This window comes from Cibotium barometz, chromosome 29, assembly GCF_041138505.1.
Source record: "Cibotium barometz isolate CiBa-2024 chromosome 29, ASM4113850v1, whole genome shotgun sequence".
NCBI classification, from domain to species: Eukaryota; Viridiplantae; Streptophyta; class Polypodiopsida; order Cyatheales; family Cibotiaceae; genus Cibotium; species Cibotium barometz.
The window spans coordinates 53559631-53573884 of NC_141074.1; the positions used below are offsets into that span (position 1 = coordinate 53559631).

General features: G+C 50.7%; 1 protein-coding gene across 3 annotated transcripts in view; it reads right to left on the reverse strand.

Moving 5' to 3' along the window:
* Positions 1-1175: 1175 nt before the first annotated feature.
* Positions 1176-14254, reverse strand: part of LOC147622362 (alpha/beta-Hydrolases superfamily protein) — a 41646-nt gene continuing 28567 nt past the window's right edge. Inside the window, exons 3-11 of one of the 3 annotated variants that reach the window (XM_086823474.1) lie at positions 4499-4596; positions 4237-4334; positions 3962-4011; positions 3674-3769; positions 3471-3560; positions 3249-3341; positions 2203-2298; positions 2065-2120; positions 1176-1680 (exon numbers count right to left, since the gene is read on the reverse strand). In XM_086823474.1, coding sequence (XP_086679600.1) covers positions 1674-1680; positions 2065-2120; positions 2203-2298; positions 3249-3341; positions 3471-3560; positions 3674-3769; positions 3962-4011; positions 4237-4334; positions 4499-4596 — 684 coding nt within the window. In that variant the 3' untranslated portion in view covers positions 1176-1673. Of the gene's footprint in view, positions 1682-2054; positions 2121-2202; positions 2299-3139; positions 3342-3470; positions 3561-3673; positions 3770-3961; positions 4012-4236; positions 4335-4498; positions 4597-14254 lie in introns of those variants that run through there. The other 2 variants (XM_086823473.1, XM_086823475.1) reach the window with 2 other exon arrangements.

The following is a 14254-nucleotide window of genomic DNA, read 5'->3' on the forward strand; positions in this document are numbered from 1 at the left end:
CTCGTCTCTGACCCCGGCTCCAAAAACAAAAACAAAATCGAAAAGTTAGGATCAATAAACAAGTGGTTGTGAGAAACTCGGATTTCCGCGGCAGAAGGCGAAGAAGAAGATGAAGAAGTCTCAACCAAAGAGATTAATTCAAGTCAAAATGAAACTCGTGCTCTCCACAACCACCTGGTTTGCTCCCAATGGTCTACTTCTCCAACCAAGACAAAACACGATCAAAGAGTCTCCCTCCTCAAAGAAGAATGAGAGGTGGGCGCAATTACAGTTGTGTTTATCCTTACTTGAAGATGAGTTAAGAAAATCTAGCATCATCTAAGAGCTTGGACTCAAAAGCTTTCAGAAGAATCCTCTTTCATGCATTTCATCTGAAGAGTCAAGATGATGCGCCCACAAGGCAGTTTTTTCCATCATCTATACTCGGTGGCCAGTTTACTGCTTTGGGCATTCTATTTTTCTGATTTCGACAGTGTTGAAACTTCAAATGCAAGTGGATTAATGAGCGATAGGTGGACACAAGTACATGCACAAAATAAGCGTTTGCCATAGTCACAAGGATTAACTTCATCAATGATTGATGTCGGTTAGCTTGTTGACATGCAAGGATTCATCAGTGAGAGCTTTATTTTAAGTTCATTGAGTGAGATTTATTATATATTCATTGATTGGAGAGTCCACCTCGTTCCTAACAATGACACTCAAAATTTCAACTAGTGTGCGTTTAACATCACCTTCTTTCCATGGTGATGAGCAATCCAAATTGATTTTCTAACTATGTTGCAACGATGAAAATGGATCATTGACCCTTTCCATGGACTCTCTCCGATTGCTAATGGTTATGATTTCCCATAATAAGGACTTATTCCATAGCTATGTTCTCCAATATCCAGTGATTGCAATCTAGTATAAATCACTATAAAAAAGAATGCTTTTTTTCTTCAATATTAAGTTGTTAGAACAAGAGAGGCCACCTCCCATTGGCATCTTGTTCTAACAACTTAAACCCACGACACAAAACTACTTTAGTGTGTTATACAATCACCAGATGTTGGAGATCATAGTTACTAAATAAGAAATATTACATCATTTAATATCACTTGCTTGTGGCAATGGTGGATGTGCTCGACGTAAATAAATCGACTTTTAAAGAAAGAACAAGAGGCCACCAAGTCTTAGTTCATGAAATTCTGAACCATCATCCCCCAAAGGTTGTTACTTAGATCCATGAAGATTCATGATAGCTACCAACAAGAAATAATTGCATATGCGTTTAAGAAGACACCCTCTTTCGAGAAATCAAAGCACTAAGACTGATTTGATCACTGCATCATCAGTCTTGAGAGTTAGGGTTTTCCATAGCACTAGCATTATCATCATTCCAAGCTCTTCTTGTTTGATGTCTCCCTAGATCCCACTGATGCAAGGTGTACTAAAGAAAACTTTTACAAACTTACCATTGCATGACCAAATGTGTCATGATGGACTAGTTTAGGACATAAAAGCATATCAATAAATCACCTCTTCGATGCAGTTGCAAAGATTGCACATCATTAGAACCTCATGTTCTACAGAATTCCGAAATCAATGCGACAACTGCGTCCGGTTTTTCTACGTGTGGAAGATGGCCACAATTGCTGACAAAAACTAGCCTTCCATTTGGCAAATCAACCTTAAACCTCTGCAATAATGCACAGTGCTGCCAGCCATCAGACATCTTACTACATATAATTGAGCAAAAGTATGACTATGCATTCATCGAGATTGAAACCCTTTCTTTCTCCATGTTTCTTGACTTTCGACTTTGCTTTCTTTCGTGCTTATTGCTTTCCAATTTTCCTTTTCAATAATTGCTTTATTTCTTTTTTTAGAGCAATGTATTTAGTTATATGGCACCCACAGCTCGATTAGGGAGGTTCAAACTAGGGTCTGTGCATAGTGCCCTTACCATTAGGCTATGCATCCATGGCTTGATTATTCCTTTACAAATCCTTTCTAAGATGCCCGTGGATTAGGCCCATATGCAGGAGAGTAAACAATGAGATGTGGAGTACCTGAGGAATATCTTTGCTTAATATTTTGTCTTGCTCTCCCCATATTACTAGCGTCTCCTTATTGACCTGAAGATGCCAAAATTTTGGTGACGGACCACCCAAAGAGATTAATGCAAAAACAGCTGAGGACAATCAAAGAGTAAGGTACCTTAGGAACACACGAGGCCACATTGTAGCCACCACTCAGCATAAAGTCAACAGAAGCCTTGGCCCAGCCCGGCATAAAACAATGCAATCGCCCCACCTGCATGAGGTATGATTTAGCCTTGACAAATGTTCTTGAAATGAATAGAGAGTTTTGTACCTACATGAGTCGTATAAAACAGATGGTACAAAACCACAATAACTAGGCATTTCATCCAGGACTGCTTTCAGGACAGGTAGCTTTGGGACAAATTCCTTTGGCACATAGATGCAGGTGGGACCATGTCCAGGTCTGGACAGGCCTATTGGCACTGTCCAAGACAGGCACCCCAAGTGGGGCTCCTTTTGCTGGCTATTGAGCAGGCTGACCACCAGCAGTCAGCACGCTTTTTTCTCATCTCAAATCTCTTTTTATGGCAGGTGGAGACGGTAAGTACCATTATTAGTCTCACACATGCCTAAGTACCACAAAGAGGCACCACCCTTCCAGATAATTGCCATTTTTAGCTAGATTTTTGCACCATGTGGCCCTCTAAATAGGAAGACCCTTTTCCCCCTTCTCTCGATTCTCAATCATACTGTTGCTAGCTTCAGCCCTTGCCTTTGAAGCCTCTTCTCAGCCTGGAGGCATCTTGATCAAAAAATCGGGTTGGTTAGCTTGAATACAACCAGGTTGGGCCTTCATAAATACCTTCCTAAAATTCAGACTCCCGTCTAGCTAGCCTGTGTCCACCCACTGGCATGTGCCAACTCCTGTGCAGATGGCTTATGTCCAACCCCCAGCCCTCAACTCTGCTATCCAGGGCCCCACACATTGCTGAACACCTGTCAGTACATCTACAGGTGAGCCTCTGCCCCTGCCTGCCTATCTTAACACCCCCAGGATGCTACTGATCATGACCACAACATTTTTTTTAAATGGTAAAGATACTTGATCCTACATGGTCGAAAACTCTTGATGAACTCGATCAGGGGATCAGTTTACTATGCAACATGGTTCCTGCATCCCATCGACTGTGCTGCTGATAAGGTTGATGCAAAGGAGCTCACATTCATTTGATCAACAATCGAATGCCACTGTATCTTGTGATAAATGAGAACATTTGCATAGGTGCGCAGCAAAACGTTCTTCAACACCAAGACCTGCAACATACATACAGAGCACAATTGGAGCATCCATCCCTATATGACCACCCCTTAAAGACGATCAGTGTTTCAATTGTCAACATGGTCCTAGAAAGAACCAAAAAAAACACACCAAAATCTACTTACCCCAGCATATGCAATAAATCTAGGAAATGATGCCATTTTTCCAGTGCCCTCTGCATATCCTTGTGCATTAATAAGGACCAACTTTGACACCTGCAAACCACTTTAGCAGGCTCTCAGCACACACCCATATTAACATTTTGCCTATATCCTTGTCATCCCTCAACATATGAATCGTAGAAGAAAAACCCACTACAAACACTTACAGCTTCTGGGTGGGCAAGGGTAAAGTCTATTGCTGCAGCACCCCCAAGACTAGCACCTACCAGAACCATGGGTTTTTTAAGGTATGATCTCCAAAACTATCATCACAAATCAAGAAAATGAGTTCATGAGCACCATGAAAAATCACTTATGTGTTTCCAACTATCAGCCTTTTTCCCCTTCAAAAATCAATATTCAAACCTAATATCCCTGGTTTAACAAGCTTATCTTGCATGGCCTATCTCGAGGTCTAAATCAACATTATGATAACCAGCTCTACAAAACGATACCTCATATAAATGCTCTCGTTTTTCTGCCACACCAACTGACATAAGGTCCTCTGCAGCAAAACATAGATTGTTACCCCCATCAGCCATACAAAATCGGATGGAAACAAGAGAAAGGTCCAAATACCCTTCACCTACCTGATTATGAACCACTCAAAGACCCAAAACTGCAATACACACAATCATTCAAACAATACAGGATCCACCCTATTTAGTGTTGAATGTCTAGTCCACATACTGCTACAAAAAAAGCTTTCTTGAAGAAAACGTACACTTACCTGAATTTGAGAAGCCCCAACCAAGGATGTCAAAAGCCCAGCATTCAATGTTGGCTTTCTCAAGTTTTGGGTATGTGTTCCTCCACTCTAGACAAGAGCTGCAAAAGGCATTTTATGGCTTTTTTTTCCCCAAATACTTCAAAACAACAACACTAATTGCTCAGCTGCTTAAAAATATTAATTGAGAAATTTGAAAATTAATAGTGATTATGCAATTGCTAAGCTATTAAGGCTGATTAGGAGTAAAATCCTCTCCACTTACCTATCAAATCCGTGAAGCAAAAGCACAGGAGGCAAATCATTGTTGACGATAGAAGGCTTTACACAGCTAGTCATGATGGGCTTCTCTGTGAGACTCGTCTGCATTAAAAAACACAAGGACTACTCAACAAAATAATTACCAACAGTGTTCAGTCAAAACATCATGCTTTGCCTTTTTTCTCCCAAACCTAAAGATAAGAGAGAGTAAACAACATTTGACTGGAGGTGAGGTGAGGTGAGGTAAGGTAGGTGCAAGTCAATGAGCATTCCTTTAGGTTGTGCCTCCTGTGAAGGGATTGTGAATGGTCAAACCAAATCTCCCCTCAAACATGAATTCCACCGCACACGCAAACAAAGTAAAAGGGAAGGACGGCATAAAGACACTAAAAACCACCCAAGTTCTGATGGAGGATCTAAAGATTGAGAGTACATGAGAGAGGTGCTTGAACTAAACCATGGTGACTGATCAGAACCTACGGGAGACCACCAGCCTTCGTGCCAAAGAAGTGACAAGATTGGCAAGAGGTCGAAGTGAGGGAAGAAGCTATTGCAAGCTAACACCGTGGCTCGGTTCTTCATAAAAGAACATAGCCGAGACACCCAACTCCACTCCCGAGAAAGATGGACAGCTTCTATGCATGAAGCTAGGCTACAGGGAAGAGGACCCTCTCCCCTTCACCAAAGCATGGAGAGCCGGGAAAGACTCAACATGAGGAAGAGGGTCATACTACGAGGCTTAGAGGGAGCTCCTATTTTCTTGGATGATGATCTCACGAGGATGCAGCTAGAGCATAGGAGAGCTTGCATGCCACAAGTCTTACATGCGAGGAGAGAAGGCAAGAAGGCCTTCTATCGAGATGGTTGGGTCATCATTGATGGCCGGCCCATGGATTAGCGGTTTGGGGCCTATGGGACACAGACCAAGCCACTGACAGAGATACACATGGCAGTATAGAACTTCACTATGGGTGCAGCCTGGACGACTGGAGCATGTTATGGTGGGAAGAGACATCATACTTTTGACAGAGACACATCAGAGCCCAGAGAGAGGGCTACCTCGAGTAGAGGGATTCCAGTGGGAGTCAGCATACAGGAGGACCACACGCCAGGGTACCTCGAGAGCGTCGGGGGGAGTAGCAGTTCTATTCAAACGGGAGCTACAGGGGAGACTGAGAGTGGTAGCACAGGATCCAGAGGCCAGATCATTGTGGATCAGCTTACAGCTCTCATAGGACAGGGTTATATACATAGCCCTATGTTACTTTCCTCCATCAGGATCCTCATATGTCATTACAGAGGACATGCCACAGGAGGAGGAGACAGGAGCCTCGCCATAGACTTGTCTGTCACAGGAGATTATGCATTATTCTACACTAGGGGAAGTATTTCTTACGGGTGACTTCAATGCCCACACACAGAGCAGATAGTGTGAGGTGTATGACTATGATGACATGGAGATCCTCCACCCTGTGGATCCAGAGGAGATAGGGGCTAGTCGGGCATCAGAGGACACTGGACCAGACAAAGGACATTATGGGGACCACTTTCTAGAGTTGGGAGCTAGGCATCGTCTCGTTATTTATAACGGGATGCTACAGTGGCCGGGATCAGGAGAGTTGACATGCTTCCCACATGGGGGTCATACACGGACCAGAGGCACAGTGGTAGACTACATTATGGGGTCTTTGGAGGCATCACAGCTTGTCACCTCATTCTCTATCCCACCTCGTCCTATTGGGGCAGATCATACATACTTGGCATTTTCACTAGCCGGATCACCGGTATCACCAATCCCCCCACATACCGACGCCACACACTACCATCTACTTCACACATGACATGGCAGACATATACACTGGCAGAGTAGAGGATGGGCTCCTACTCATGGATCCCCTGGCACCTATGGATACCATTACAACCCAACTGGCATCACTCCTACACACGGCTGCATTATAGAGCTTCCCACATCGTGTCCACTCAGGAGAGCCTGCGAGATCTGGGACTATGCCCCAAAACAGATGGTATGATGACGAGTGCAGAGCCCTATACTCACGGCTCCGCATACAAGCCATCACAGAGCAGGAGTCGAGGAGAGAGATGAGGAGACTTACTCGCCGCAAAAGGCGGGCCTTCGTAGAGATACAGGAGCTAGAGATCTTCCATTTCTTCATGAGTAGAGATAGCCCTATCTCATGGCAGCACTTCAAAGAGCCCCGGACACCGCCACCCATTGCAGACCCACAGACATGGCACACATATGCAGAGGGCCTATACCACGCCCCACATCATTTGGGTTATACATTGATGAGGTGGCTAACTTCATTACAAGGGGAGGCGGAGATGGAGTTGATCTAGCAGGTACCTCGGTACATATTATGCTTTATGCTGATGATATTGTATTAGTGTCTGAGTCTCTAGGAGGTCTACAGCAGCATCTACATGCACTCGATGATTTCTGCACACAGAGGGGTCTTATTGTGAACCTTGGGAAAACCAAGGTTATGGTCTTTCATACATCGAGACAGGGCAGGCGTCAGCTGACATTCACTCGCAGGACGCCAGGTGGAGGTGGTGACATCATACGTGTACCTAGGGGTTATCTTCTCTGCAGCAGCCACGCACTTCACCATGGGTTCACAGCCAGAGCTAGATTGACACAGGGATATGCAGCATTGGCTATGCTAGAGAGACAGTGCCACCAGGCGCATTTTCAGGAGCCCCGAACGAAGGGGTGGCTATTTGACACATTAGTCACACCGGCACTGATGTATGGAGCAGCGGTATGGGCGCCAGGCCTTGCTACCCATTGGTGGACACAGATAGAGAGACCACAGGCCCTCATGATGGCACGCATGATACGCACCAAACCGTCAGTACCTCATGACATTATCCGAGCAGAGTTTGCTGCGCCTCCTATGATGGTAGAGGCCATATTCCAGACTATATGCCTGCTAGATAGATTCAGAGAGATGCCACAGGACAAATTGTCATACAGAGCTTTTGAGGCATCTAGACAGCTGGCTGAGGCAGGAGACACAGGATCATGGTATGCACATGTCACACATTGGTTCTCACAGCATGGCCTAGACATGGATCATCTACCACCATTCCAATATGACAGGGATGCACCACATATCCGTCTCTCTCATAGTGAGAGGAACAGAGTATTGAGACAGGACCTATGGCAGCTCTATACACCAGAGACATGGATATCGCCTACACAGCCTCTTCCACCAAAGATGCTATACTACAGAGATCACTTCATGAGTATCACTGATGATGGATTTATAGAGAGGCCTACATACAGAAAATACCAAATTCGTAGCTCGCTGAAGCTCCCGCCTCCACCTTGCACTGCGCGCCCGCCTGTTCGCCCCCCCTCCCTCTGTCGCCTGTTCGTCCCCCACCTCTCCGCCTGTTCGCCCCTCCACCCCCCGCCTGCCTTCGCCCCCTTCTTCTCGCCGTTGCGCCCCCTCCTGCCTCGCTGCTGCGCCTCCCCCCTCCTCGCCATTTCGTCCCCCCCCCTCCTAGCCGCCTCTTCGTCTATTCGCCCCCCCCCCCCCCCCCTCTTCGCCTGTTCACCCCCCCTCCCTTTGTCGCCTGTTCACCCCCCACCTCTCCGCCCGTTCGCGCCCGCCTCCCTTCAGCAGCGCCCCGCCTCCCCTCCCTTTCGCATTGTTGCCGCCCCCCCCTCAGGGCTTCTCCTTCGTTTTCGCCCCCTCCCTCCTCTTTCGTGCTGTTTTTCACCCCCAGGGGGTTTTGTTTTTCTTCATTTTCATCCGGTCTTCCGCCTCTTTGTGTGCAGCCCGTTTCTTGCAGGTTTTCCGCTTTCGCCTCGCCTTCGCCTGAGCTTCAGACTCTGATGGAGACTCCTCCCGTCTCGCCTCAGAGGGACTCATCCGCGCCCCCTCGCCCGCCCCCGAGGACATCCCCATCAGGCTTTCTCTTTCGCCGGAAGAGGAAGCGAGCCTCACCGCAGAGGTGGAACGCCTCCAGGCTCATTCCACCATCTGCCGTATAGTCGGCACTCGCCCCAGCAGAGGGGAGATCAGGGATCTTCTTCAGGCTCGCCTTCTTGCAGATGTGGGCAAGATCCTGGATGTACAGCTCCTGGGCCGGGGCCATTATCAGATCGAGTTCGAGGCCGCCCAGAGCGTTGCCAAGGTCCTTGCCATGAGTCCTCTGGACATCAGGGGTGCTCGGGCTTTCTTCAGACCTTGGCAGCATGGATTTGACCCAGCAGCGGCGGAGCAGGGAGAGCGCCTCTTCCATATTACAGTTTGTTTCCCTGGTCTCCGCCGGGAGTATCTTCCGCTCCTCTCCAGGCTCGGAGCATTGGTGGGCTCGGTACTAGAGACGGGCCCCTCAGCAGCTTCAGTGGTGGCCAGAGCAGCTGGGCTACCTTCGGTCAGAGTGTTGGTGTCTGACATCTCCTCCCTTCCTAAGGTCATTCAGCTACCTAGGATAGGGGGGGGGGGGGGGATAGATCAGAGAGTGGAGTTCTCGGGGCTCCCGAACCAGTGCTTCATTTGCAGGCAGGTCGGTCATCTGGCCAAGGCCTGCCCTCGCAGGAGACCTCGACCCTCACCACAGCAGCAGGCTATTGATGGCCCGCCCACAGGTTCGGCTCGGCAGGCTGCCTCACGAACACCTGCTCAGGCCACAGAGACCTCGGAGTGGCAGCCTGGATAGGGGCGCCGCCGAGGGAGACAACCACAGCAGCACGCCCAGAGACCGCTGCAGCAGCAGCCACAGTCTCAGCCTCACTGGGTTCCCGTGAGGAACAGCTTTGCTCCCCTTCAGGAGGAGACCCCTGCAGCGACCGAGGACCAGGAGATGCCAGCTCCCCCTCCTTCACCCCCCCCACCCCGTCCCCTCTCACCGCCTTGCTTCCACCTTCGCCTCCTCCCGCCCCCGCTCCGGTTTCGGCAGCGGCTCCCTCTCCACCTCCCTCGCCTCCCCCTCCTCCCCCTCCGCCCGCCTCACCTTCCCGGGAGACCCTGGCAATTCCCTGGCGCTCACCTGCAGTCCGGAGAGCGCTGAGCACTGACCTCGCTCGAGCATCACAGAGGAGACCTATGCCGATTAGGGCCTCACGGATTTCATCTATCCGCAGTCGGCTGAGTCGCCTTGGCATTAGACAGCGCTCGGAGGCCTTTGATTATACCTTTACACGGCTTTTTGGAGCAGAGGGCCCCCATGAGCCAGCACCCATTCGAGTTCATGTAGTGATACCTCCGGCCCGCGGGGAGGAGGCACTAGACTCAGCGGTGGCCTTCTCGTTCCCTCTATGTGGACCTTGTGATCGGGAGTGGACTCTAGAGCTCGCTCTCAGCACTTTGAAGACTCAAGCAGTTGAGTTTTCTCACCACATGAGCGATCTGGAGGTGACAGATGTGATAGGCCGACTTTGGGAGTTGGCTCATTTTTTCTTAGATCCCGAGAGTGTGGATACCTCAGGGATTCGGCATTTGGTCGTGCGCATAGTGGCAGACTTGGCACGCGACCCTGGATATGTGAGTATACACGAGGTTTCTCTATCAGAGCAGGAGGCAGTCGCCATGGGCCACAGCCACCACTGGCGCCTGATCCGGGATTCTTGCAGTACACCGGGTGGGCATATTCGCAGCCGTTCGGATGGGGACTACTCTCCATCCAAGCCGCTTGCGAAGGCCCGCCGTACGGCTGAGACAGCATCCACCTCAGCAGGGCATCCATGAGGATCATCTCATGGAATGTACAGGGCCTTGGCGGAGCACACTTTATACGCTATCGAGGTTGCTTGAGGCAGGAGCTTCAGAGATGCCTGGTTGGTGGCAGCATTGACATTTTGATGATGCAGGAGCACCACTTGGGTGACAGTAGGATCCGGAGATATGGTTCGGTGATGCCTGGTAGATGGGACACTTTTTGGTCTGCAGGGTTTGGTCCTTTGGGTGGACAGGGAGGAGTATGCATGGTTATTGCAGATGTATGGCGGCAGGCCATTGTGGATCGAGGAATCATTGTGCCTGGTAGAGCACAGTATGTCATTCTGAGGATGCATGATGAGCTATTGGGTGTGCTCAACATCTATGCGCCCAATCATGCTAGTGCCAGAGCAGAGTTCTGGACTCAGGTTACAGATGCATTGCCAGAGGCCGCACATTGGTGTGTTGGGGGAGACTTCAACATGCTTGAGGACCCGGCAGATAGGGTGGGAGGCAGTCATGTTACAGTGCACGGCACGGAGCTTGCAGCTTGGGACCGGTTTTGCATGTCACTGAGGATCACTGATGCATGGCAGCATGGGGCTTTCTCTCGGTCTCAGGACAGTCTTAGTTTCTCTCGGTCGGATCGCCGGCAGGGAGGGACTAATCTATCACGGATTGATCGCTTTTATGTGGGCGATTGGTTAGGGGAGCGAGGGGGCTCCGTCGGCATTCTCGCTGGCACCTCATTTTCAGATCATGCGCCAGTTATATTGACATTGGAGGAGGGGACACGGGAGCCCAGCTTGCAGTTGAGGATCCCAGAGAGGGTACTTGCAGATCCCAGTCTCGCTGAGGACATTGAGAGGATCTGGCATGATAGTCAGTGCTCTGACCAGGATGCAGCGGGCCAGTGTGCCCAGGGACTCATTGATCTTAGCTCTTTTCTACACGCTGCAGCTTTGACACGACTGGGAGAGATTCGCGAGCGGGAGCAACGGCTGAGACGCAGCCTTGCTTCGCTACAGCGCCTTCAGGAGCAACAGCCTGCATGTGAGTGGGTGGCGTCCCAGCTGAGCCAGGCACGCCAGGAGGTTAGAGAGGTAGAGGAGCAGAGACATGAGTTTTACTATCGTCGTCAGGCCTCTCAGTGGACGCAGCTTGGTGATAGAGTGACTGGGGAGTTTTTTGAGATCACTGGACCCCGTCATGCGCGAGCAGGAGTCCGCCAGCTTGGTAGACCGGATGGATCGGTAGCTACTGAGCTCGGGGAGATCAGAGCCATTGCCACTACTTTTTATAGTGACCTGCTTTCAGCGGAGCCAGCCACTGAGGATCGAGATGTTTGCAGACAGACTGTGTGGGCCCATGTGCAGAGGAGGGTCACAGACCATATGCGTACAGTTCTAGGTGCGCCTCTGTCAGAGATTGAGCTTGCCGAGGCCTTGAGGGTCCTGCCGCGACATAGTTGCCCAGGGGAGGACGGACTGACGCCGGCCTTTTTTATGCGCTATTGGGACCTTTTGGGGCCAGGCCTCCGCAGGGGCTTTCAGCATGTTTTGGACACTGGGGTGATGCCGCAGAGCTTTTCAGAGGGCTTGATCTATCTTATCCCCAAGGGGGAGGGAGTATCAGATGACATTCGGCATTGGAGGCCTATTACGATCCTCAATACTGTCTACAAGGTCTTAGCAAAGGCCTTGAGTTTGAGGATCCAGCCCTTCCTGGGGGAGTTGATTCATGCTACTCAGACAGGATTTGTCAAGGAGCGCAGTATCCTTGACAACATCTTTACTTTCTGGGAGGCGACGGCCCGAGCTAGGTTTCTTGGCGAGGACTTGGTCGTGATGCTTCTCGATTTTCAGAAGGCATACGATAGAGTTGATTGGGGATTCTTAGAGGGCACTATGCTTCGCCTGGGCTTTGAGCCAGGATGGATCAGAGGGGTGGCAGCTCTGTATTCCACAGCTCGCAGCCAGGTGCTGATTGCAAGAGGACGGGGGCCGAGTTTTGAGCTGACCAGATCAGTCCGTCAGGGGTGTCCTCTCGCCCCTTTCCTTTTTCTCTTCTTTGCGGAGGCTATGAGTATGTATTTGACGGCAGAGGAGGTTGGTTTGAGAGGACTTCAGCTCCCAGTCCGGGCGGAGGATTTGCTTGATGCTGAGTTTGCAGACGACACGGGCTTATTTTTGCATGGCCAAGAGGCCAATCTTATTCGGGCTGAGCAGTCGCTCCAGGTTTTTAGTGCAGCTTCGGGAGCATTGATCAATTGGCGCAAGACAGTGCCCTTTTGGATCAGTAGTGCTCCCACTCCGGCATGGAGCCCGGACCCCGGTTTTAGATGGATTCCTCCAGGCACAGCAGTGCGGTATTTGGGATGCCAGATTGGCCTCGATTTGTCACCTGAGCAGCAGATTGCCCCGCTTCTTCTGAGCATTCGGAAGAAGCTTTTGTATTGGAGTACAGCTCGACTATCCTTGGCTGGGAGGGTGGTGGTGGCAAATCAGGTGCTGTTAGCGACCATGTGGTACATTACGTCTTGCTGGATTTTCTCGAGCTCTTGCATCAGCCAGGTACAGAGGCTGATCAGGAACTTTCTGTGGTCTGGGCGGGACGGTCAGCCAGCTCGGGCAAAGGTTGCATGGGCAGTTATTACACTTCCGCTGGCTCAGGGCGGTTTGGGCATTATAGATCCAGTCGATCAGAGTACAGCCTTATTGGGGAAGCTTATTGTTCGGGGGTTGCTTCCAGGCGCTGAGCCTTGGAAAGAGCTCCTCTTGCAGCGACTGCAGGCTCGGGCGCCCCCTGCAGGGGGTACTTGGGCACCAGAGATTCGCTGGATCTTCATAGAGATGAGGAGAACAGGCCTCAGTAGAGGATGGGAGGACAGATTTGCTTTGAGTATCGTGAGAGCTTGGGAGCTGCTGAGACCGAGGCTCTCTCAGCGGCCTCCTTCTTGTGTTGAGGAGCGGGCCAGGCAGCCGCTCATCTGGAGCCCAGCGGTTCGTACGGAGCAGGGTCATATGCTGGGTTCTCGGCCTCGTCTAGCCTGGGGACCTTTAGCGGCAGGCCTAGCTCGTAGTTTTGGAGACTGGCAGGCTTTCTGCAGTCTACCAGAGGAGATCCAAGTGGAGAGGCTGAGTCACTTCAGAGGGGGGTTGATTATGAGGGATGATATTCAGGAGGCACTTACAGAGGAATGGTTCACACCTCTCGAGCCAGTGGCCCCACGGTGGATGGGAGCCTTTACACAGTTGGAGATCCTGATTGCTGTCAGAGCTAGCACTGAGGATGGCAGATGCCTCTACTATGAGATTCAGGATGAGGGCAGACTCCAGAGAGTGGAGGTGGAGTCGCCTTTGGTTGTAGAGTGCACCTTTCAGAGGATTCGGGTAGTGGCTGCCGCTTCTCGGAAGTGGCATATTGACCCCGACCCTGCTGATGTGCTCCCAGATTGGCGCATATGGGCATATGCAGCGCGCCCCTTGGCCCGGCTACAGTGGGACCCCGGGGAGTACGAGTGGCATGATCCTTATGCATCCCTTGAGGCCACAGAGATCACCTTTTTCCAGTATACTGTTCGGCTGGGACGGCATATTTTGACGGCGAGGAGGACGGTTTCTCCAGCGACAACGGGGCATTGGCGATTGCAGGGACTCTCACAGGAGTTCCTGGAGGATTTCTGGGCTCGGCTCTGGGCTAGTCGGCAGGCCCGCAGGATCTCGGCTTTTCAGTGGCTGGTCGCCCACAGGGGCTCAGCAGTTGGCACTTGGCTTGTTTACAGCGGTCTTCCGGCGGCCTGCGTCCGATGCGGCCACCCTATGGAGACATAGAGACATTGCCTTTGGGACTGCCCTCAGGCACAGCAGATTTGGCTGCGGATGCTGCGTATTCTGGCCCCCCTCTCTCCAGAGGGTATGTTTACGTGGGGTGCCGCTGCTTGGTCGACTTCGTCAGGGCCTGCTATGGGCTATGAGATGGAGCAGGGCAGTCAGGCCATCAGATTTATTAGGGGCCAGCCTCGCCTGGTTCCGGCACCGGATTTCTCGTCCGACAGCTGGACACAG